The sequence below is a fragment of the Leptosomus discolor genome, chromosome 16, assembly GCF_034619465.1.
Source record: "Leptosomus discolor isolate bLepDis1 chromosome 16, bLepDis1.hap2, whole genome shotgun sequence".
NCBI lineage: Eukaryota > Metazoa > Chordata > Aves > Leptosomiformes > Leptosomidae > Leptosomus > Leptosomus discolor.
Genome location: NC_141406.1, coordinates 1,666,778 through 1,691,378, shown reverse-complemented (window position 1 = coordinate 1,691,378; position 24,601 = coordinate 1,666,778). Strand labels below are relative to the sequence as shown.

At 50.3% G+C, this 24,601-nt stretch overlaps 1 protein-coding gene across 11 annotated transcripts in view; it reads left to right on the top strand.

Annotated features, from left to right (window-relative positions):
• MTMR3 (myotubularin related protein 3) overlaps window positions 1-21,166 on the top strand; it is a 79,464-nt gene extending 58,298 nt beyond the window's left edge. For all 11 annotated transcript variants that reach the window (XM_086474063.1, XM_086474067.1, XM_086474058.1 and 8 more), the window contains 11 exons: window positions 829-1,034; window positions 1,242-1,373; window positions 3,100-3,211; window positions 4,104-4,299; window positions 5,887-6,072; window positions 7,411-7,581; window positions 9,666-9,811; window positions 10,489-11,905; window positions 14,329-14,439; window positions 14,970-15,058; window positions 18,698-21,166. In XM_086474063.1, the coding sequence (XP_086330189.1) occupies window positions 829-1,034; window positions 1,242-1,373; window positions 3,100-3,211; window positions 4,104-4,299; window positions 5,887-6,072; window positions 7,411-7,581; window positions 9,666-9,811; window positions 10,489-11,905; window positions 14,329-14,439; window positions 14,970-15,058; window positions 18,698-18,869 (2,938 nt within the window). In that variant the 3' untranslated portion in view covers window positions 18,870-21,166. The remainder of the gene's footprint in view (window positions 1-828; window positions 1,035-1,241; window positions 1,374-3,099; window positions 3,212-4,103; window positions 4,300-5,886; window positions 6,073-7,410; window positions 7,582-9,665; window positions 9,812-10,488; window positions 11,906-14,328; window positions 14,440-14,969; window positions 15,059-18,697) is intronic.
• The last annotated feature ends 3,435 nt before the right edge of the window (window positions 21,167-24,601 follow it).

Below are 24,601 nucleotides of genomic sequence, written 5' to 3'. Positions count from 1 at the left end.
AGGGGGTGGCACAGAGCCATTCCCTTCCAACAGGCCCTAGTACCAAACTTCAGAAGGAGTAAATCTGTAGATTTTTAGCATCCAGAAATGAGAAAAGGCCCTTTTCCTTTCAGCTAGTGAAGCAATGCCTAAAATTCACTGGCTTTTAGATAAGGTTCTGTAGTGTTGAAGGAATCACCTCCAGTGATTCACGGGTGATGCCTAGAAATGGATACCAGCAATGTACACGAGTAAGGTTTTGGGTTCCCATGGGACATCATCAGACAGAAAGCATGCCAAATTCTGCCAGTATTTCCTACCAAAACGGATTTTTGGATTTTGTTCTTTGGATTTAATTAGTGGTAGTTTTGATTTTAAAAATCTCATCAAAAAGTGAATCTGTGGCTTTACTCCTGTCTTCTGGCTTTAAAATTAGCGTCAGTTAAATTGAACTTTCCTACTTCCTCTGGTATGACAGCAGCAGGTCTGACTGTCCAGCAGGGGTTGAATACCTCTAATGCCTCATCTGCTGTTCCAAAATGTTCCCCAGCTTTCACTGGCCAACAGGCAACAATACTGAGCAAGAAAATGCTTTGTTTTCTCTTTCTGACCTCGGCTTTGACTTTCACCTTCCAGTGACTGCGTGGTCACAGTCAGCGTTTTGAAGGGAGGCACGTGGAATACGTTGCCGCCGCATCACAGGTTGAGGACAACTGCTGAACGACGGAGAGGTCCCCAACAGGAATTAAACTACTGGAGTACAGCATTTAATTTTTCATGCCCTCTGTGTTTTTCATCCTGATTCTTCAAGTTAGGCACCGTTGTACTTTTTATTCTTTTCTTTTTCAGGCACCAGAGCAATGGAGCAGTTATTTCCCGCTGCGGACAGCCCGAGGTCAGTTGGTGGGGCTGGAGGAACGCAGATGATGAACACCTTGTCCAGTCTGTAGCCAAAGCTTGTGCCTCAGATTCGAGGTCCAACAGTAACAAATTAATGAATGGAAATTGTTCCAGAGATTTCTCCAATGGAGGGGACCTCTCCGATGTGGAATTTGGTAAGTTTGTCACAAAGGGCAGAGCTTTATAGGAAGTTTAATCTCTTCCATGTACCGTAACAGATTCAGTCCTTTGTATTTAATCAGGCGTTCTCCAGTTTCTCTGTGTGCAGTGCATATGCATTGTGGGACTGGAGTGAATCATTGCTGCAAACAGTGTCAGAAGTCTCCTTTTAGTTACTCCTCGGTTGCATGTGCTCTTCCCAGATTCCTCCATCTCTAATGCTTCAGGAGCAGAGAGTTTGGCCATACAGCCTCAGAAGCTGTTGATCTTGGACGCACGCTCTTACGCAGCAGCTGTGGCAAACAGAGCCAAAGGCGGAGGCTGCGAGTGCCCAGGTAACGGTGTTTCTTCTCAGTTTTCTGTCAAGTTCATCAAAAGGATCTGCTCCGATGTCGTTACACTGATATACTTGAGTACCGCGTATTTAACAGACTGCGTGGATGCGAGTGCCGTTCATCTATATGAACGTTCTGGATGGTTGCAGCTATCGCACAGCCCTTCCAAAGGACAGGGTTAGCTGCTAATTAAGTCTGCTTCTCAGAGCACAAAACCAGCTGGTGACAGTGTTCAGTAAATGCTGAACTGTGTGGAATACGCTGATTAGCTTTCCCCTGCTGAGTCAAGTGTATAAACTAGAGCCAAACAAAGGTGTCCAGCGTGCTAATGTCTAAAAAAACCCTGAACACACTTGTAAAACCCAGTAACTGTAGGGGATAGTGTTCTAGAATGGTTGGGCAGAATACAACTTTTCAGCAATTTTTCTAAAGCTCAAAGGTGTTTCAGCATTTCTATCATAACCCAAAGCAACTGAAATCCTGGTTCATCTTGCACTTGTGATGCATTTGCAGTTACCCATCTTGCATTTGTAGTACACCGGCAATTATCACTTTCTGTGTTCTTTGGCACTTGTGAATTGTGGTGTCGTAAACAAGAGCTGTTGTGGTCAGCACTGGATATGGCCTGCATCAAGTGCTTCATTTTTGCTGCTAAGTTTTCTCCAGGTATTGCCAAGTTTGCTTGAGATACTAAAAATATCTCATTTATGTTGTGCTTTGTTTTATGTGTAACATAATTCAGTAAAAAGACAAAAAAAGTTTAAATTGTCTGATGCTGTCAGTCGCTTCTGACTGGAGTTACACATCCATCGCTAGCAGCATGTTCTGGTTTGGGCCAGAATTTGTTGGGCTGATAAACAGTTAAAAAATCAAATGATATAAAACATGTTTTTTTAAGAGACTACTGCATTTTCTTGTGCAAGCACTCAATATCCCATGTTCTGAACCCTGATAATTTTTTTTTCCTCTTGTAGAAAAGGTCGTTTTAGCTATCGTGTCATCATTTTTGTGCAGACAGAAGCATCAGGACAGAGGAAAACTAAATCTAGGAAAGACTATCGAATTAGTACTTGTCTTAGGTGCCGCCGCTGGCTGGCGGCCCCGTCTGTACAGGTCCTGCTCCCCAGCAGAGCAGTTGCCTGAGCACCTCCCGCAGCAACATTCCGTCTCTCTGCCATTTTCCTGAGCTTTGAGTATTTCTCACGTCTGTGGTGCTTGTTCCCCATCATAGAAAATCTCGGAATAAAGCAGTGAATGAAGGCACCTTTCAGCCTTTTTGAGTGGTTAGGAAAAGGAATATATAACTTAGGTAAAAATACACATTAGTTTACCAAATTTAAGAACGTCCATAAATTACCAGTTAAATATTGTTTATGCTTCGCAGTCTCTTATGATGGTTCTTGGTCTTTTTAAAAACATTCAATAACCTTGAGCGCAGTAATGTCACTATTCCCATAGGTTTGTCCTCTGGTTTTTGCAATGTGAAGTGAAGCATTGAAAATAAATACAGAGACGCTTTGCAAACTCTTTCCTGTTTTGCTCTGCTGTGGTGTAATGTCTGGAATACCTCCCCAACTCCGAGTACTAGTTTCTCCTTACAGAATATTTGTAAACAGATTATTTCATCTGTCCACAGCAACAGTGGTTTGTTTTTATGAAAACGCTTCTTTTAGACATTAAACTGTAGGTTTTAGTTTCTTCCCTCGTTCTTGCTATTTCCCTACAGAGTATTATCCAAACTGTGAAGTGGTGTTCATGGGCATGGCAAACATTCATTCTATCCGAAAGAGCTTTCAGTCGCTGCGTTTGCTCTGCACGCAAATGCCAGACCCAGGAAAGTAAGTGGAAGTTTGGTGGGTTTTGCTGTTGTTTATGTGTTTCTGCCACTGCATTCTTTCGCTGCTGCTTTGTAAACTGAAATTCAGTGGGTTTTCCCTCGGTGACTTTCCTGTGTAGTAAAGCTAAGCTGTATTTTTTCATTTCCACGGAACTTGAGCTAAAGGAAGTCATTGGTTTGTGATCGTTGAAGTGACCCTAGGAAATGAGATCTGAGATTATACTGTAGCCTTGAGCATCGATACTAGAATGTTACTGCTTTCAGGTGGGCTTCTAAGTGCTAGCACTGAGGCTTACCTGCTCTTCCTGGTTCTTTAATCTTTACAGCTTGACTCTCCTGCAGAAAATTCTAGTGGTGGTCCGTGTGCTTCACGCACTTACAGTGTCATTTCAGGAGATGTATTTCGTAGCCCTCCAGTGGTCCGGGGTGGCTGGCCTCTGCTGGCCCGTCGTCTCAGGGGCTTCTGAGGTTGGGTCTTCACCAGTCCTGTTTCCCCTACCACTTCCCTGTTTTGAATTTGCTGCTGAGAGTCCTTCCTGGTTTCAGCGTAGATTTAGAATGGCCACACTTGCTAAACGGAGTATGTGGATCTTCACAGGGTAGAGATTCTTAAGATACCTACAGCGCACCTGGTGGAGCCTGGGAATAGTTGAGCCACAGGAGATCTCAAAGGCGCCTCAGGTTCCACCCTTTCATTGAAGCACAGGGTTGTCAGGGGCGTGTGGCAGAGTCCCAAGTTATGCCAGTGGTACTGGGACCGCTGGGTGACCTGAATCCTCAGCTCAGAGGAAGGGAGGCATAGTAAAATAGGAGATTTTACTTGATAAATCCAAAGATCCAAACCTGAAAGTGTTTTAAAAGAGCAAAAACTGTCTTCCCTCGTTTTCCTCTAGTTGGTTATCAGCTCTGGAAAGTACCAAATGGCTGCAGCACTTGTCCGTGCTTCTGAAGTCTGCGCTACTCGTGGTTCACGCCGTGGACAGAGACCAGCGACCCGTCTTGGTGCACTGCTCAGACGGCTGGGACCGAACCCCCCAGATAGTGGCGCTGGCCAAACTGCTGCTCGATCCCTATTACAGGACCACAGAGGTTTGTAACCCCCCTGTTAGTGCATGGGCTGGCTACCCAGTTTGGGTCCTTTCCTGGGGAAGTCTGTCTGTAACTTATTTCAGTTCTTTCTGCTAGGAAAGGCACTAAAGCCAGCAGGGGTTTGCCAACAGTAGTCTGCAGATACAGTTACACATAGGTGTAAATATAGTCTGTAATTCAAGAGCAGATTATCTTTTCCCCCTCTGCTGTAAGTGCCCAGTCATGGTCGGTGCTTCCCCGTATTTAGCTTAGGAATACGTGGTGCAAAGTGCTGCGTGTTGCTGCTTCCGTTACACCAGTGCAGTTTCTCTTCTAGATTTCCCAGCTGCGTGTTTTTCCAGTTTCACGTTTTCAATGTCATCTGTCAGTTATATTTCTCTTGGTTTTTCAGCCTGAATTTTTCCCCCCATCACTTTTCAGCATTGCGCGATGTGGGATGGCTGGATTCCATCCACCAGCCCACGTGCAAGATGCCTTTGTTGTCTAGAACAGGAGCCTATGTCTGAACACTGTGCTATAAACTGCTGCTTAAGGCCTCGGACGCGTGAGGACCAGTTTAAACTGTAGCAGTGCCTTTTGGATGAAATTGTGGAAACTTCTCAGGTCCTTTTTCACATGGATTCTAGAAGTCTGCATCCATCAGGTCAAACCAGAGCGCTCTGTCCTTGGCAAAGAACCTCCTCCTGGTCCCTCCTAGGAGTGCTGTCATTCCTGTTCGAAGTGCAGAGTTCTTCTGTACACACCCTCTGCCCGCCCTCTTGTCATCAGAGGAAGACCTAAACTGTAGCCAGCTGTACAAGGACCAGAAATGTTTAGGAAAATGGGTCTTCAGCATTGTCACATCTCAAGCTTTTCAGCCATCAGCTATTATTTTTGCTCTAATTCCAGCCACTGACTTAATAAGCATGCTCTACAGTTGTTCTTTCCACTAAGACTCAGGACCTTCCTGACCCATGATGGGTTTCAGGCCCTGTAAGACAAGGTGTTGCATTCGGGTGCTCAGCTAGGCACTGTTTTGAAGTGTTCTTTGCCCTTTTTCGTTTGCATGGGAAATCAGGCAAGTCAACCTTTAATCAGCCTTGTGACTGTGCTGCGCTTGGTGTGCACACAGGGAAGCGCTCTCTGGGCACGGGTGTCCTGTTGTGGATGAATTGTTTACTTTTGTGGCAGACAGCTCTCCCCAGTGTTTTCAAGGGAGAGCTACAAAATTTTCTCTCCTGTCCAAATGTTGGCTGCCATGACCCAAATGGTTTTGATCAAGAAGCTGTTCCTACTCACCCCTGCCTGGCCAAGATAGCTCTCCTACCAGGATCTTCCCCGCCACTCACCGAGGCATTAGCCTGCCTTATTCCCCTTCCTGTTCACGTAGCTTTGGGAGCTCATATCTGTCCTAATTTCACTGTGCAGTGTTTCAGAGCGCAGAGGCATTAGGTAAAGCACTAAAGATAAGTAATGAGGCCAGTGCTGAAGGGAAATAGGAGTGAGCGAGGACTCTGTAATAAGGTGGTTCGTGCAAGTCTCAGACCCTCTTGGAAAACTGAACCGAAGAAAAATAGGAACTTTTCATCTGTACTTTTGTTTCTGCAGGGTTTCCAGGTGCTAGTGGAGACGGAGTGGCTGGATTTTGGCCACAAGTTTGCAGATCGCTGTGGCCATGGTGAGAATTCGGATGACCTAAATGAGCGCTGCCCAGTGTTTTTACAGTGGCTGGACTGCGTCCATCAGCTCCAGAGGCAGTTCCCTTGCTCTTTCGAGTTTAACGAAGCATTCCTTGTGAGTTGTGGCTTGAGAGATTGCTGTTTTATAGACTGCTTCTAAACCAGTACCGAGCACTAACATACCATAGAGCCCCACGGGGTTTCTGATTTTCCCGTCTATCTGTGACATGCTGCAGCCTGGTAAAGGTAACGGGAAAACTGCCCAGATGCCGTAGGCGAAAGTACTTGTAGACTTCATGGGACCTGAGGTCTGGTCCCTCTCAGAACAGAAGCAGGACCCTTAAGGACTTCTTTTACACTTCAAAGAAATAAATAAATGATACAAATTTAATGGTCTCACCTAAGAGGTGCTGAAATAACTCTGGTGTAATACATCCACACAGCATGAAAAACCCCATAGTTACTGGCAATATAAACCTCCCCCTACTTTGATCTTGTTTTCACTTGAAGACTCTTCCTCTAAAAACAACCTGCCCCTTACCCTTCCATTCATTTTTTCTGTTTCTTTGCTGAAAATGTGTAGGATATACGAGCTGTGTTTATTTTCTTCTGAAGTGCTCAGCTCTCCTATTAGGAATTAGCCTAGAACGGTCAAACTCAGTTCTCGAGGCCAGAAAGCAGGTCCCTGGGAAGGTGGCAGTCACTGACTGCAGGACTAGTAATCTGAGGAATAAAAGTTCTTACGAAATGTCCGATCCAGTGAGAGATTTCAAGCACATTCCTGTGGTTGTGGTTGACTTGAATTACCACTTGCCAGCTCAGCCACGTAAGCGAGTGTCTGTGCGGTCCTGGCTTAGCTCAGGTGTGAGATGAGACACCCAGGGTTGTAACGGGCTCCACAGCACGCCGCGAATCTGTGGGAGCTGTGTGTGAACGTACCCTTAGTATTCTGGCCTTTGGGGAGTAAACCCCTCGTTTATTAGAGAATTGAAGTACATCTCTTCATTTAAACGTCTGAATAATCCCACGGACGATGTTTATCTACTTAAAGTTAAGCTTGTATTAAGCTGGTTTGTTAGACTGGGACCACAGCATGGAGTGGGTAATGATCAGAATTTCTGTGCTGCATCAGTGCTTTGTAACAGAGGTACCACAGTTCTCTTTGCCTGTCCTACAGAGCGATGCGTTTGAATCAACAAGACTTTTGTGCTTGATAATGAACAAATATTTTGTGTTAATATTTTTCCCTGAATTTTTTTAGTTGTTATTTTAAAAGATTCTGCTGTGCTCAAATACTGTTGTAATTAGTTTGTAAGGGGGTGCGCCAACAATGCTAGGTGGATTTGTGTGTCGGCCTTTAGGGAGGCTCTCTTGCTTCTTAGGCCTCCGTGTAGACTCTCACGTTCAGCTGGTATCTTCTGCCGTGTGACAATACTTGTGTTGGTCTGTGCAGGTGAAGTTGGTGCAGCACACCTACTCTTGCCTCTTTGGTACATTCCTGTGCAACAACGCGAAAGAGAGAGGAGAAAAACACACTCAGGAACGGACCTGTTCTGTCTGGTCTTTGCTGCGGGCAGCAAACAAAGCCTTCAAAAACCTGCTCTACTCCTCCCAGTCCGAATCTGTATGTATCCTCCGTTCCGCAGCGCGCGGGCAGAGTCCCTTTAGGGGCTCCGGGTACAACGTTCTCGGAAGTGCGTGCCTTAAGGAAATGGCCAGGCCTGGAGCAGTGGGACACCGCCACGGCTTAGCTGTCACCAGGAATGCAGTGTAGAGAGGTGTTTCCAGCTCAGCTCTCCTTTGGACACTGTTCAGTCTGACGTTTCCAGTCTTGCATGCAGGTTGCTGATATTTGAGGAATGTGAAATGCAACCTCAGAAATTTCCCGATGCTGGAGAAGTGTTTTCTGTAACTAAATATTTTGCTTTATTTTTTGTAACAGAAAACATTTCAGTGTTTGACAAGTAGACCTTGCTAGAGAGCTAAGCTATGGCAGAGGAGTGTCCTAAAGTTGCATACAGACCTAGACACTGTGTCTCTGTTCATCGTAAATCCAAACAGAAGTGATAACTCAGATTATTTAATATATCTTTGTTTCCCTTAATACTTCCACGTTTTCAGTTTGGCTCTCCCATAGCAATAGCTCACTGAAGCTTCTGGGAAGGGGCTCAGAGGTACCTTTGTGTATATTTGCTAAAAGGGCACGTGAGGCATCGAGGGGTGCAGTACGGTGAGCATGTGAACAGTCAGTCCCCAAATGTCGTCATGATTAGGACAGCCAAGACTTGTACAAATATTTAAACCCTTTTTGTTTATAAAAGTATCAGGTACCATAAACCTGGCTGTAAGGACTCTGCGATGTTAATGCATGTGATAGATGCGACTTTTATTTGTTTCCTAGGGCAAAATTAAAACCTGGCTTAGTAGGAAAGGTATTATGTCTGCCTTTGCTATAGAAGGATTAATTTTACATTCACATCAGCCCTCAGTGGCTGTCTGTCTCCCCTGGACGCCGGACATGCAGCCTGCGCTCAGGCTGGGTGCAGATCCCATTTGTCATTGCCACAGGCGCCGTCACGCAGAGCCCTTCAGGAGTTTTCGCCCTGACATTGTCGTCATGACAGTGGATGCGATAGCTGAAAGCATGAGATAAAGAGGGCTTGTGAGGGCTTTTAAAGCTGGAGATGCCTCTCGGTTTTCCCTGAAAATAGCAGCAGGCTGGCCCAGGAGCACCACAGAGAGCGCTGGAAAAGCGGGCAGTGTGGACAGGTTCTGTCCTTGGGCTGCCCTGGCGTGCTCTGCCCTGCAGTGTAGGTGCAGCGCCTCGGCCTCTGCTCTCGGTAAACACTGCCCTGCAGTACTGAGCTGACTGGGCTCATCTGTCTGTCTGTCTGTGGCAGTTTGGGTCGTTCCCGGCCTTGTGTCCTTTTTCGCGTTGTTACTTTGGTGTTTGAAAGGTGCCTCTCTGATGCAGCCACAACTGCTACAGCCCCACAGTCGTTTAGGAGCAGCATCCATGAAAACACGGCACCCCACAGCCCTCCCTCCGCTCGGCAGCAGGGAAACCTGCCTGTTTCTCTGCCTGCTTTTCCACAGGAAAGTTGCCTGGGAAAAGAGTGGAATTGATAGAGTGACCCAGGGTGGTTTTAAACTGACACAGAAAGCATATTCCACAGTCAAGGAATCCCTTTTGAGAGCAAGCTGCCTCTTCAGCAAAGTATTTCTGCATGTCCTTAATTTTTAACATATGAGTGCTTCCATGAAAGGCAGGGTTCCCTTTGATGAATGGGAGCCTGTGGAAGGAGGTTATTAGTTCAGCTCTCATATGCATGGTATAATACAAAGTACAAGGAAATCTCTGCGCTAACAATGGGCCACTGAATTCTTCAGCAGTTTAAATTGCTCAGCAGCATTATGAAGGTGTAGATTCACACAGAGCACATTGCGGTAATTCATTCATGAGAAGCTGAAAGCCGGCATTGTTAGGCCTCAGCCTCTGTCTCTGAAAGAGAAGATAATTATATATCCAAGTGGAGCTGATTAAAAATGCCGTAGCTGCTCCCTGGCCTTCGGGGTTATCCGGAGATCGAGCAAAGCCTCCCCGCTGCAAACCTGAACGGTCACCTCCCGCCGTCAGCTTTGAGCTCCTCGTTGCGTTGCGGCGGCGGGCGGTTTGCCGGGCCTGAGCACTGTGTTCTCCCCTCGCAGGTGCTGTACCCCGTGTGCCATGTGCGTAACTTAATGCTCTGGAGTGCTGTTTACCTGCCGTGCTCTTCCCCCTCCACGCCCGCCGACGACACCTGTGCCCCGTACCCTGTGCCAGGCTCTAGCCCTGAAGATCAGCCTCTGGGCAGGTGAGCCTAGAGCCCAGAAATCCCATCCTGTAAAGTAAGATCAACAGAGAATATTGTGGGATATAAAGAGGAGAATACTTGGGGGGAGGGGGAGGGGGAGGTATTTTATCCAGGCTCATTTGCGGGACTCTGTGACTGACCTCCCCAAAAGCACTCTGTCATTGTTTCAGTTTTGAAAGCTGTACGTTTCAGGGGTGACAGCGTAACGCAGAGAAGATCAGCGAATAGAATTAAGCTCTGGGTGTCGCGTAGCCTTGTAGGATCCCTTCTATCCTTGTGGGATATAAGCTTTCGTTTGCCTGTCTTGAATTTGAGTTCCCTTTCTGTGTTGCGTAACTATTTCCTTGCTTTTTTGACAATGATTCTGAGCACATGTTAATTCGGAGGTGTGACCAGACTGTAAGCATTTGCGCTTTGTGGTAAAGGGATTATTCTGGGTACGTTTGAATTCTGATTGAACCTATTTTCCTGATGGCAAACAAAGAAAGTACTGAAGCAGCTCTGCACTACAGATGGTCGAAGTGTGCTCCTAGAGAATACTTCACAGAAGTCCATTAGTTAGCAGATCGTTGCTGTCGTAATTGGGGGGGGGAGTTTTTAAACCATAGTAGCTAAACATTTAAAAAAACCCCTAAACATCCCCTGACTCTGGATTCTGATTGTTTGTACCTTTATAGGTTACCAAAGACAAGATCATTTGACAATCTGACAACAGCCTGTGACAGCAGCGTGCCTACAACCAATCGACGTAGTAGCGACCCCAGCCTCAACGAGAAGTGGCAAGAGCACCGTCGCTCTCTGGAGCTGAGCAGCCTCGGGAGCGCTGGGGACGATCCGTTTGATGGGGACGGCCTGAGCAAACAAGGCAGGGCTCCGGTGGGAGCCGAACTCTCTGTTGCGGCTGGTGTGGCAGAGGGACAGATGGAGAACATTTTGCAAGAGGCCACTAAAGATGACGTTGGTCTGGAGGAGCACTTAAGGGGCAGCGTGGAGGCGGTAGGTAAGGGGGATGAGACTGCCCCGGATAAGAAGAGAGCTGAGAATCCACATGGGTATGTCAGTGACCCCCGTGAAAAGGCTGAGGCAGATAAAGGTGTCGTAATGAACAATCCCGCACCCAATCCACGTCCGGGTTCACAGGGTGCTCCTGAGCTTAAAGGACACCAGGATGAGCACGCTGATCTCGGTGACGCTATCCAGAAGTTACCTCAGGTGAAAGGACTCCAGGCTGTTCCTTTGGAGGGCCTTGCAAATAGAGGCGCTCACAAGAGTGTGGAGGAAGAAGGTGTTGGCAAACTTGAAGGAGAAGCGGAGAGCATGTACAGTGCGATGCAGGCCAGCCTTCCGTTACCTCTTACAGCCCCGCACGAGGCCAGAACATCCAACATCGAAAGTTCTACGGAAACCTTAACAGAGAGCGAAGCGCAGCAAGAGCTCGTTCCGAAGGGTCCTCGCCACAGGCCTCACCCGATCAACAGCAGTGTTGACGAACCTTCTCGAACGAGCGAGAACAGGCCGGAGGGGGAGAGCGTGCAAGAACCTCAAAAACTGGGAACAAAAGTACATAGGACTTCTGGTAGCAGCACCGCACACATCCCGATGCCTTCCCCTTGTGCCTTGCCTTTAGCTGAATGTAAAGATGAGGTTGTGTGTAATGGAGAGCTGGAGCCGGAGAACAAGGTGGCGGAGAAGCCCGCGGGGTTTAGTGTCGCCCAGAAATACCACGCGACAAACGGACACTGTGTGAATGGAGAGGACGGTCGGATCAAAGCCTCTCTGAGTCGGCAGGTCTCCACAGCTAGCTGTAGTTCTGCACAGTTTCACCTGAGGAACTTGCACCAGAAATGGATGTTTAGTCATCTCGGTAAGCAGCAGGCAGCCAGCAGCCCAGACCAACCTGCCAGAAGTCACCTGGATGACGACGGGATGCCTGTCTACACCGATGTGATCCAGCAGCGCCTGCGCCAGATAGAAACTGGCCATCAGCAAGAGGTGGAGACCTTGAAGAAGCAAGTGCAGGAGCTGAGGAGCCGGTTGGAGAGCCAGTTCCTGAATAGCTCCTTACGTCTCAACGGTGATTATGGAGACGAAGTGGTAAGTGAAACGGTAATCGGGCCGCTGCTAGGAACAGTGGGCTAGTTAGTCGCGTTCTGGACCTCACCATGTTGTCAGCCCTTGGCTCGTTGGTCAGGCAGTGATTGTTTTGGCCATGCAGGCTTCTACAAAACTCTCAAGGTCACTCTGAAGAGGGCAAACAACTGACTGAGGACCGGGCCAGCGGCAGTTAGCGATGACTCGTATGTTCACTGTATTTCAGTTTGACCCTAAAGGTACCGAAGGTTTATTTCAAGATGGGTGTTTCACAGTGTACTCACACGTACATGAACACCTTCATTGGCCTTATTACAAAGACAAAACAAAACAAACCTACCGAAACAAGCCAAATTTGTTTTACAGTTGTTTTCATGTCCAGGCAAAGGTATCTTTCTAAGGATGTGAACGTGTCATTTATCAGGACAGTAGCGTAGGACTGATCTCTTGGTGCTTTGCAAGCCCTGGGTAAGAAAGATGCTGTCGTGGCTGCCTGTTAGTTCAAGCCCAGGAGGTTCAAGCCAACCCCTCTTCAGCTGGCTGGCCTGCTCAGGGCTCCTTAATTGTGACAGCCTTTTTTGTCAGTGAGGGTTTTTTCTTGACAAAATCAGAATTTTAAGGGAGCTTTTAAACTGTTTGTGTTTTTACTTGGAAGTGCTTAAGGTTGTAAAAGTAGAGACTTAACTTTGAGGCGTGATTCAAATACAATACGCTAATTTCTGTAGTGATCAGATGGTCTAGTTGTGGCTGCAAAAGAAATTTTAAAATCAGAAAGGAAATAAGTAGTGTAATTCCAAGTTCAAGATCTCGATAGCTAGCAGGTTTTCTGTATGTCTTGGGAGGATTTTTAAGTTGCTTTTCCCCTACCTGTTTTTTACCTATTTTCTCCTCCTCTTTTGTCTAATAAATAATAATAAAAAGTCAAAAGAAATGCAGTCACTGGCCTTACACTGTTGCTTGGATGTAAATTCAGTGAACAAGCAGGAGCCCTGTGCTGTAGAGGCCTTCAAGCACAGAGCAGTTCTGCAGATTGCTGCGAAACCTGGTTTTTCAGTGGCTAAGTAAAATAAATGTAGAGGGGAGAGCGACTTGGGGAAGCAGGCAGGCAGGGGAGGGGGGAAAGGGGCACAGAGGGGAAGGTGAGGAGACTTAGAATCTCTACAACAGAGTTTGTCTCTTCCTGTGGGTTTGAATTCCACAGCGTTGGCCTGGAATTCCTGGGGCTGACGTAACACCCATGAGGAATTGCCTTTTCCGACGTGCACCTTACAATGTGGTTTATATGCCTGCAAGATTGGAAAAAACCCCAAATTTGTAGGAGGTTTCCAACTATAGTTTGTTTCATTTAGTCTTGGTTAGAAGCAGCAGAGGCGCTGGATAGTCCCAGGTACATTTGTCGTGAAAAATACTCGGAGCCTTCTTGGCTGTTCCCACTCAGTGCTCCTCTGGGCCATCCCTTTCAGCTCAGTGTCGTTTCGGCTGGGTGTGGCAAAAGCTTGCATTCCTTGGAGAAATTTGGTGCTTCGCCTTAATTGATTATACTCCCATTTTTTTTAAAGGCCTTCACAAACGGCAGTGTAGGGCTGGATGCGAAGGCGTGCGGTCCTCCAGGAAATTCACCGGTTTTAAGAATCTGATCTCTACCTTCTGTTCGTACCTCAGCTTGGGAGAACAGGTTTTCTTCTGGAGCTCCAGAGTTGCCATTCCTTAGGCACAAAAAGACGTTAACTAAAGATTTCTTGCTGCTTTTAATGTATTTTAAACGCTGGCTGAGTTTTAAGATAGCAAAAATACAACTTTACCTGGATAGACTGTAGTAAGGAAGGATTATTCCCCGAAAACCTATATATGGAATATACATGGCTCAAATTCTGCATTTCCCATGTGTGACTTGGCTTGTGTTTTCCAGAATTTTTGCTGACAAAAGGATATTTGTATCACTAGTGTTAGTTTTGAAAGTGAAACAACCTTGGGAAGGAAGTGCAGCCATGAAGTTGGAGCCACAGGTAGCAGCTTTTTTCGTTAGTCACCCCAATTGTTGCCGGAACGTTGTGCTAACACAGCAGAAGACAGGTTTTTTTTTAAATCCATTCTACCTCACATCAGAGGGTCAAAAACTGACCCGTTGGGTTTTTTTTTTTTTGCTTGGGTTTTTTAATATTTTTTTTTGTTTTTTTGCAATTCACCACAAACTGCTTCAACACGGGGCATTGACAGCCCCGTTCAAAAGGGCCTCTTGCCTTTGCTGCCCCCCGTGCGCTGTGGGTAGGTGACTGGTCACAACGTTGGTCCTTCCAGTGCAAACACAGCCTGCTCCTCCCTAGCAGGAGGTCCCCTTTCCACTCCTCCCCACGACTGTCCGGTTTTATTTGTATGGAAGCAGGAATATGGGAAGGTTCTGTTCAGCTGTGTTTGTTTGCCAACAGACTTCTATACCCGACTCGGAAAGCAATCTGGATCAGAACTGCTTGTCTCGCTGCAGCACAGAGATTTTCTCTGAAGCCAGCTGGGAACAGGTGGATAAACAGGACACAGAGGTACAGACTAAAGCCCTGTAAATCGCTCATTCTTCCGGTAGGATGGGATATTCATCACTCAGATTATCCTGCAGCCTTTGGTCATGTGCCACTGCTCGTGAACTATCTTCCTTGCGTTTCGCTCGTCTCGTACTTTCAGTATCGGTACCTGTGCCTATGAGCCCTCTGCTTGTCTGTGTGTGGCCTCTGTCAGGAGCTGTGGAAGGGCTGGTAGCGAAGGGAGCCTTAGGTGGACACAGGCTTGGTGAACGTTCTCGACCTGGATACTTCCAAAGCACAGAAAAACCCCAGGGAACTGGACTTTGTGACTTAATTTCTGTTCGTCTGAGGGGAATGTAGCGTGTCTGCTCTCAGAGGGAAGGTTTCTTGTCGTCTGTCTTCAGTTGTTGCAAACACTGAACTTGTGCTCTTCAAGTAGAACGGGCACTTCCCTCCTGGTGCTTTGCTTTGAATTTGTGAGCGCAGATGAGATGGGTTTGTTTCCAATTAATTGCCTTCTTCTTGATGAGTCTGGCTTTTATTTCCCCCAGGTGACACGATGGCTTCCAGACCACCTCGCTGCGCACTGCTATGGCTGCGACAGCACGTTCTGGCTTGCCAGTCGGAAGCACCACTGCAGGTAACCTGTGCATGGACAGAAGGGAGGGAGGTCACGGCTCGAATTGTTCCCTCTCCTGTTGAACCAGGAAGGGCTTTTCTGTGGACACGCAGTTCTGCTCTCAGGGCTGGCCGGCAGAGCAAGGGTTATGGGGTGGGACCGCGCAGGCTCCTGAAGGAACCGGGTGCTTTGGAAGAACAGAACAGTTCCTCCTGTTCAGTGCCAGCTCATGCAGGGTCTCTGTTTAAAGAGCCAGATTTGGTACCTGCTCCACCCCAGCCTGAACTGTTCCCACCTTTTTGCCTCCAGCTGCATTTGGAGGCAGCAGGCCGTTTAGCTTTGCAAGAGGGCGTAAATAATGAAATATACTGGTTTGTCATCTTAGCATTCAGTGATTCGATACTGCACATACATGAATAGCATCTTCTTCCCATTCCTGGCCGTAAACCTGCTCCTTTCCTTCTCCAACTATTCTGCCCTTCTCACTAAATTGCTCTTGTAAGAGAACCTGAAAAGGACACCTTTATGAAGTAAGTGTTCTGGAGTATTCGTTGCCAGACACGTTGCCAGCAGAGGCTATGCCAGACAGTGCAGGCAGCAGGGGCTTAATGAAGAACAGGTGGCAGAGGCCTTTCGGTTAGATCACACTCTGGTTAAAGACAGAGAATCTCAGATTTCTCCGTTCTTTTTCAAATAAATTCCGAGTCCTGATTTCTGGACGTGGGAAAACTCTTACAAGACCCATCGTTTAAATGGCAGTTACCACATTTTGGTGCCTCGTTGCTTTTTGAAGTTGTAGAGAATTACAAACGTCTGTCTTGCTCTGTGTCTGTTTCATGTTTTGCTCTGCTTAGTCTTCTTGTAAAGATAAACAAACGCAGGGAAGAGCAAACAGAAGTTGAATGGCTTTGATTTTTTTTTTTTCATGTCCACTGGGTTTGTGCAAATTTGCATGTCTTAAGAGTTTTCATCTGAAAACTCATTCCTGAGCATAGTTGTACGTGTCTGAAGGGGTTTATAAGGGGTAAAGTGGTGTTTCCCTCTGTCCTTCTCCTAGTTGGCAGTGTACCCATTCAGCACCGTCACCCCCTGGGCCGGCTGGTGTTTCCGTTTCCTAGGCCTGGGGCTCTGGAGAAGTCCCAGCGCGCGGGTACACGCAGGACACCCCCAGCACCACGAGGAGTCGGAATTGACTCGGGGCTTCCAGATTGGCTGCAAATTTCCCTTTAGTCTCCTCATTTCTTTAGCTTTTGAATATCTGACCTGGGCTGACCAGCTCTGGCTCTTTACGGTAGAGACCAGTAAGGAGCAGCTACCAACAAGGAAACCAGGTATTTCCATCGTGTACATTTTCAAAAACCCCAGTGATCAGTGGCAGTTGGCTCAACATCTTACCCGAGAGTGGAAATGAGTTGAAACCCACACACTGGAGGGCCTCGAGGAGGATAAAGTACCCAGCTCCCTTCGTTGCCCCTGTTGGCTTCTTTTGCTCGTTCCCCGCTGAGCTCTTTCTCCCCTCCTTGCAGGGACAGTGAACCTGTTGATCAGATCTGGTGAGCATTTACAACAGCCTCTGCTTTTCTTGGTAACATCTCCAAACTAACTCGGTCTGTTTCCCCTCGTTTTTCACTTGCCTAGAAATCACTAGGAATGAGCGGTGGGTGGCGAGCACAATCCGTGGGGTGTTTGGAGCCGTATCGCCAGGCCGCTCTTTCCACAGGAGGCATTTAGGACTTGGCTTTTGGTAGCTTAAACCGGGGTGTGGATCACACTAACACTCACCATCAGCCGGTCGTGTGTTTGAGTAACAGAGAATGCTTCACCTCTAACGGAGAAGAAACTGCCCTTTGAGTTCAGCTGTTATGCACTGATTTTTGATTCTTCCCCCTTTTTGCCTTATTTTTGGGAGAGGTCCGTGTGTTATCGGTCAGTTCCAATGCTGCTCTGCAGTGTGGTGATGAAAACCCTGCCCCTTACTTTAGAAAGGCTGAAAATGCTGTGGGTGCCACAAAGCTGGTGGAGGGTTAGTGTCACAAAAACGGGGTGGACATCTGTGAGGATGAAGAGGAGGAGGTGTCGGTAGCATGACTTTAAGTCACCCTTCCTCAAAGGAGCAAGGTCGCTTTTCCAGCGTGTTTTTTGACGTCTCTCAAGCGAAGCAGAGGACCACCAGGATAGAAAGAATGAATTGTTCAGAGCTTTCCAAAGCTCGGGGGAGAGCAGTTACAGAACACCATTATCTCTCACAGAAGGATAAAACAACAAAAAAACCCCAAGCACATGTTAGGAAGCTGGTGAGCTACAACAAACAGATACTTGTTTTAATCTCTCTGGTTCTTTTTTGACCTTGTCCATCAGCAGCGAGCGTCTGCTGGATGATCGCTCCTGGAGCAGCAGAGCTGTGGGTTGTAGAACCGCTTGTCCGCGGGGTGTTCCTGTGTAACAGCTCCCGGGACTGTTCTCACTGCTGCTGGTTTTGCTGGCGGTAATTTCTAACAGGGACTTCGAAACCCGCGCAGAAGGGCTGGCCGTGGTGAGCCTCACAGTGCTAGGGTTACAGCTCCGCACAGCGGCTCCCGGTCTCAGAGCAGAGAAAATCAGCCCAGTGAAGTGAGAAATGGGATTTCGGTGCTGCCTCTTCCCCCCCTCAGTCACCAGCATCTGGAAATCTTGTCTCTTGGCAATGAAGGATGAATCCAAGCTGCTGGGTGTAGCCAGAATTCTCTGTCAGTCTCTTGCCAGCAGCGAATCTTTTCTAGCGCAAAGCAATAATGGCACAAAATCCTGATGCCAAAGAGTTAAGGAAAAGGGCATCAGGCATGGAGGTCAGCTTTCAAAATTTGGGTGCCTGGCGCGCTGTTCTGAACTCCTGGTAAGGGCTGATGAGCTGGGAGGACAGGGCACGCCAGGCTAGCTTGAGCAGCCGCGGGTTTTGAGGGGGGCTGCAAGAAGAGAAGGTCGTTCTGCTCCAGCTGCCAGTTTTATCCCTGGCTCCCGTGAGGTGCATGCGCCAGCGTGCCTTCCCCCCCCCCCCGCTGCCGTCCGAGGAATGCCCGTGAGACCTCACCCTGCCGCAGCCTCGCTGCCGGTGCGGCGCATGAATCACCTGGCTGCCGGCTCGGGGCTTTGCATGCTCCTGGTTGACTCCTGGTTCGCTGGCCGCAGGCGCGTGGGGCTGCCGGGAGCGCCGCCGCAGGGACGGCGCCGGTGGGGCAGTGGGAGGGTTGCGTCAGCCCGAACTGGTGTTAATTTTTTTCGTCCGTCCCGTGCTTGAGCTTCCCAGCAGCGCCCTTGGAAGAAACGGAAGAGAATGTCTCTGTGGTGGCACTTAGAGCAGACGCTTTTGGAGGGGTAAAGGAGCGGAGACTCCTGCCTCCTCCCAGGGCCGCAGCACCCAGTCTGTAACGCAGAGCTGGGTCAGAACGCCCGGTGAAGAGCAGCACCATGCCGAGCTCCTCTGCGGGGCACGGGAGAGAGCTGACCCCTGGGTCAGGGAGGGGCAAGTTCCCTCCAGTTTGGCACGGGGATGGTGTTGGACAGAGGAGCCGTCATGTAGGGATGTTAACGAGCTGGAATTCTGTGCTGTAGGTGACTCGGATGACTTTGTCAAACTGCTTCTAATCCGATCTTTTCCGTTTCTCCTCTGTTCCTGACGGCAAGGAATTGTGGAAATGTGTTCTGCTCCAGTTGCTGTAACCAGAAGGTGCCCGTTCCCAGTCAGCAGCTCTTTGAACCCAGCAGAGTCTGCAAATCGTGCTACAGCAGCTTGCACCCCAGCAGTTCCAGCCTTGATCTCGAACTGGATAAACCCATCACTGCCACATCGAATTGAAGTTCCAGCCGCCGCGGAGCAGCGGGGGAGCAGCCGGGCCGACTCTTCCCCGACAGACAGGCGGATTCTCGGTGGGCTGAGGCCGGGAGGGTGCCGGAGCCGCGCGCTTTGGAGGTTGGGGCGTGGGACACTGCTCAGCGGGACAGACCTCGAGGACGTACCGCTGGATTGTGGGATTCTCCTTTTCCAGCTATATCCCCCCTTTCCTTTCTGTCCTATCTGTGTGTATGTGTCTGCGTGCGTGTGTGTGTGTATATATAATAATATATATGTCTGTTTGTTTGAGGGAAGATTGTGGAAGTTGGAGGGGAGCTGGCGCCAGAACCAGCTTTCCCTGTTGTATTTGAGTGCCCCACGGCTGACCTGTCGTGGACAGACACAGCTTTGTGGAGGAAAGGAGAAGCGGGGAATCGGTCCAGCCCGCGTGCAAAGCGTGAATACCTGTAGCGTCAGTGCTAGTGCTTTCAATCACTCCTGTTACTTCCAAACAGGAAACTGCTGTTTGGGAACCTGTTGCTGCTAGAAGAAACGGGAATCTCTTTCCCCAGAGAGCACTCTCCCTCTCTGTTCTTAGAGCGGGCTTAGCTACCCCGCCTGCGCGAAGGGGCAATCAGCCACGGATTTGCACGCTCGGCGGCGCTCTCCTTGCACACGCAGTCGGTGCGTGGTGCCGCCACCAGCCCTGCCGCTGCGCCTCGGGGCGGAAACACCGGGGCAGCGCTGGCGGAGGGAAGGGTGGACTCGTGTGCGAGGGGCGAGAGGGGCCTGGCCAGGCTGCGAGCGAGCCGGGTCTCACGCTGGCGCCTCTCTCTGGAGCTCTGTAAATGCAATTCATTCTTTCAAGCCGAGGGGGACGGTAGAAGACCTGCGGTTTCCATCCTTGCCCCGTCCGCAGGGTGGTTTCCTCGATGGGAGGCTGCTCGTGGAGCAGAGCCCTGGCCCGTGGTTCACACAGACGGGCCCTCGTTGCTGTTGGTCAGACCCGCGCTTTGTGAGACCATCCAAACGGACAGAAGGGCGACTGGGCCACGCTGGTGGTTTCGCTGGCCTCCATCCCCGAGGCGCCTGTAATGCTCCTGGGGCGTCTCCTCCTTGTTCGGTCTGTAGCCAATATACTCCAGATAGGAAGAACCTGCCGGAGGGTTTTCTGAAGAGCTGAGATACATCACGGACTCCCCTTCTTCCTCCTGTCCCAATCTGAGTTGCTTTTAAGGTCACCTCATTACGGTGTGAATCTATGGAGTAGACGTTTTTAAACGGGCGTTAGGTACTCATCCCCCTTCCCTCTGCCAGAGCCTGCTCGTGCCATTTGGCCAGGGCGGAACGTAGATCCCGCTTCACAGGGCATCGCCTGGACAACGTTCCAACCTCCCTTGTGGTAGTCTCAAGAATCCTGCTGGAGTGTTTGAGTGCTGTAGATACAAAAGCTCAAAATCGTAAGAAACCTTGGGAGAGGAGCGCTTCCCTTCCCTGGAATGTCACAATCACATAATCCAAAGCGAGTATCACCCAGAGAAAACCATCTCAGAAGATTTGTTAGGTCCGAGGGGGAAATGCCCAGGTGTTTTATTGTTGACTTGGAACTTCCCACGCCCTCTGCGAGGATCGTTACGCTGCTGCGGCGTCAGCTGAAGAGTCACGAGACAAAAATGAATGTCCGGGGGGCTGGTTTGGCCTCGCAGCCCCTGTCCTTACGGGCGGGGGGCGGGGGCTGGTACCGAAGCGTCGCGGGATCTCCCCTGGAACGCGTCGTGACGTGGATCCCAGACCGCCAGGAGGGAAAAAGCGGAGACAAAGCTGGGTTCTGCGGTCGAGTTGTTCCTAAACCAGCGCGGCAGAGCAGAGGCCTTGCTGTCCGGGGGGGAGCAGAGCCGGCTGGGCGAGGGGAGGACGAGACCTGGCTGTGGCGCGGGGCGCCGAGAGACGGGGCTGTGGGGTGCAGGGGTGCCGCACCCTCACGCTGCGGGGGAGGGGCTGCGGCCAGGCTGAGCCCAGTCTGAGGTCCTGCCGTCCCTCATGACAGGTGCCAAGAGGTTGTTATACGGGTTTGGGGGTCTGTGATGTACAGTGTGAATAAATGCTTGCAGCTCTTAGTCTTTTTTTGATTGACGAAGCACTTTTTTATTAATATTATTTTTCTTTGTATGTAAAGGAGGAACCAGTATCTCTCCGTAGCTGTGTATATAACCCTTCTCTCCTAAAGAGAGTAAAGTGCTCCTCTATTTTTCATTTTTGTCAAAGCGAGAAGTAAATACTTTAGAATTGTTAAATATATAAATAAAAGTGAATAAAGTTTAGACTTTTGCATGGGAGCATTTGCTAACACACTTTCTAATTTTTTTTATTTTTCTTCCCTGTCCTTGGTAGGGAATATATTTGAGGTTCAGCGGAAACCCCAAGGCCTTTGAAAAGGGGGGCTGCAGCAGGCCGCCTCTTGCTTTCTTTTCCACGGTGTGTCTTTGCAAGGAACAACAAACGTTGCTCCTAAACTGAGCAGGAAAAATATTCCGTTGGTTTTCCTGGTGCAAGAGTCCCAGGGAGGGGGAAAAAGGACACGAACCGCGTGCGGCGCCCGGTGTTGCGCGGACGAGGGGCGCGGTTTGCAGAGGCGGGAGAGCCGCAGGAGAGCCCCCCCCCCCCCCTCAGCCCCTCGCTTTGCTTTTCCCTTTCGCCGGTTGCTGCGTTTCAAAGCGTTGATCCGATGACGTTAGCCCGAGTGTCGGAGCAGCCCAGGTCGCCAGGACGTCGCCCTGCTCTCAGTGGCGTTTGGAAAAGGAAGCTCGACGTCCGCCTGCCCCTGCGGCGAGCCGGCACCGCCGGCGCTCGCCGTAGCGAGGGGGGAGAGGGGAGCTCGGTCCTCCCTTGCACACTTTCTGCCTTATTCCCGATGCTGGATGGTGGAGCCGCGGCTCTTTGGGAACAAACCAAACTCACTCAGGTTTAGTATCTTTTAATCTTTTCCCAGAAGGTGGAAAACTCAACTGCTGTTTGTCCTGCAACGGCCTCCTGCCCAAGGAGCCGGTGATTCTCCCTTTCCTAGGAGCGCCTGCTCGCTCGGCTGCTGCGCTCCGGCACATCAGCTCCTTCTCCCTCTGTTCGTTCTTTTCTTACGCGGTTGAAGTCGAGAGAGAGGATTTGCCCTCAATTCTCAGGGGGACTGAAGAGCTCCTTGAGCAACTGGGAGTTATTTTGGGACGGGCCTGCTCGAATCACCAGGCATTGTGCACAACTGCTTTGTAACCTCGTGGTGTTTATTTAACCAAAAGAGTGCAGGTTCTGGGCAGAGCTGCGGTCACAGCTGGTGCTACTGACGGCTTCGGGTAAAGCAGCAGAGCGTCTGTGTTGTTTTGCACTCTTAAGAACGTGGGAAGGAACAGCAGGTTTTCAGTTAAACACCAGAATTGGATATTTGATCGCTCCTGTCGTACCTGAGTTACTTCTAAGCGCTTCTTCAGTAACTCAGCTCTGCGTGGCACGGCGGCCGTAGGCGTTAGGGCGCATCGGTACCCGGCACCCCGCACCGCTGGGGTGCTCTCTGCTCCGGCAGCACTGAGCGCAGCTGCCGTGGTGCAGCAGCTCGATCGATTCTTCCTAACGGCCGTCCTCTTCTCTCGGTGCAGCTCTCAAACAGCACCAGAGCCGGGGAGCGCGGGGCTGCTCTCGCGGTCTGGGCGGTAGTGCTGGCTCGCCTGCGGTAAAACAACGCCGGGGCGACGCGTGTGGCTCAGCGGGAGCCCCGCTGGTAGCGTGAGCGGCTGAGGAGCCAGGCGGCCTTTGAGAACCCAAGGCCCCTCTCGTCCCCAGCACGAGCCCGGCCTCTCCGTGCCGGTGGAGGCGGCACGAGTACGGCAGCGTGGCGGCACGGGGGCCGTGCAGCAGCAGCAGCGATCTCGCGGGCCGGGCAGCGGGTAGTTGGTGGCAGCTGAAGCGCACGGGCGAGGCGCGGTGGCGGCGGCGGCGCGTAGGACGGAAACCCGAAGGCGTTGGGTGGCGAAGGGGAGGAAGGAGCGGGGAACCGCTGCGCTGGGCGGGAAGGGCCGGAGCCCGCGCTGGGAGGGGCTGTGGGCTGACGGGGGGCTGCAAGGGGCAGCGGCAGGAAAGCGGAGCAGGCTCAGAGCCCGTCTGACGGGCGGGGGGGTGTGCCGGTGGTTTATGGTTAGTCTGGAGCGGCCCCTCTAGCAGATCCTGCGGTGCTCGGCACGAGGTTTTGAGAAACCCGTGTCCGGAGTCGGCAGAAGGCGGCGTTGGACTGGGCTGTGCCGAAGGAGGCGCTGGGGCGGTGCGGAGCCAAGGCCGGCGCTCTGGCGGGCACTCGGGTGCAGGATGCGGATCGGGCGGTGCGCACTCCTTGGAGCGGCCCTCGGCTGGATTCCGTCGCCGGCATCGCTCGGCGCGGGCTCAGGAGCCCCACGGCGTCACCTTTCTTGACTGAAAAGCAACGGCAGCAATTTCGGCTCGGCTGCGCTGCCGGGCGCCGCCTTCGCTCCCGGTGGGTTTTCTCCGGAGGACGGACCAGCGACTCTCCTGTGGCCGCTCGGTGCCGGAGGGGCAGCCGCGGTGCCGGAGGGGCGGCCAGGGCGGGGGCGGCAGCCCAGAGCGCGCCCCAGCAGCACCAAGTTTCCTTTTTAACACCGCAGCTCCGTTTTTTGGCAACGAGGGAATCCACCAGCGCTGGAGCAAAGGTGCAGAAAGAGCCACGTAACCGCTCAAGGTGGCCACGTCCCCACGTCCGTACGAGCGTTTGTCCGTCTCGCTGTCCCCGCGCCGCTGGGACGGGCCCTTTCCCGGGCAAGGAGCAAGGGGTTCTCGTCCCTTCACTCTCCCCGCGTGACACGGCACCGGAGCTCGGATTGTTGCGTTTTGGGATTTCAAATTACCATATTCTTCGGACTTTCAAATTTTTAAAATGCTGCTAAAGTTTTATCTTACTATTTAACAGACACATTTTTTTAAACCAATTTCCCGTAGTTACGTTGTTAAATGATTTTTACCTTGCGGTGGCAACAGGTGATACATTTGATTGTACATTTTTTTTTGGTGGAATTTGTATTAAAATGACATCAGAAGTCTTGATTAATTACGTCAAGAACGTTAAATGTTTTAAAACACACAAACCTATGAGAGCAGAGAGCTGTTTAGCAGCAGCATAAGGTGTTAGACCCTAGTGCTTATTTGTTTGTAACAGCATTTATTCTGCTGTAGCCTCAGAGTGAATATTTAGATCTTAATAAATTTGTCATTTTCCTACACAGTGACAATTCTACAGTCCCTCGTGTTTTCTGTACCGGTGCATCCGTAGGGCTCCCAGTTTGTGGGGCTTATTTTTAGGCAAATTATAGCTCATATATTAGGAAAAAGTAATCCTCATGCTCGAAAAACCACGCAAAACACATAGGAAAGAGGTGCTGTGGAGTCCCGGGCGGGCAGCGAGCGCAGAAGGCACGGCTGCTTGCCACAGCCCCGTGCTTTGGAGAGGAGCCCCAAGTGAGAAGGGGGGATCCCGGCGGTTTATCAGCAGCCCGGCAAGTCGTTCTGCCATGAGGCCGCTCCCTTGGTGCCGCGCTCGTCCCACGTGCGGATCTGGGGATGGACTCAGCTGCTGTCACTGTCGGGGTTAGAGCCATGTGTGGTCTCTCACCTTCCCCTTCTGATTTCACACGGCGCGGCGGGTTTCTCTGCTTGGATGCCGGTGAGGCCTTGGACACCAAACAGCTGCAGCGCCGCAGGAGGCT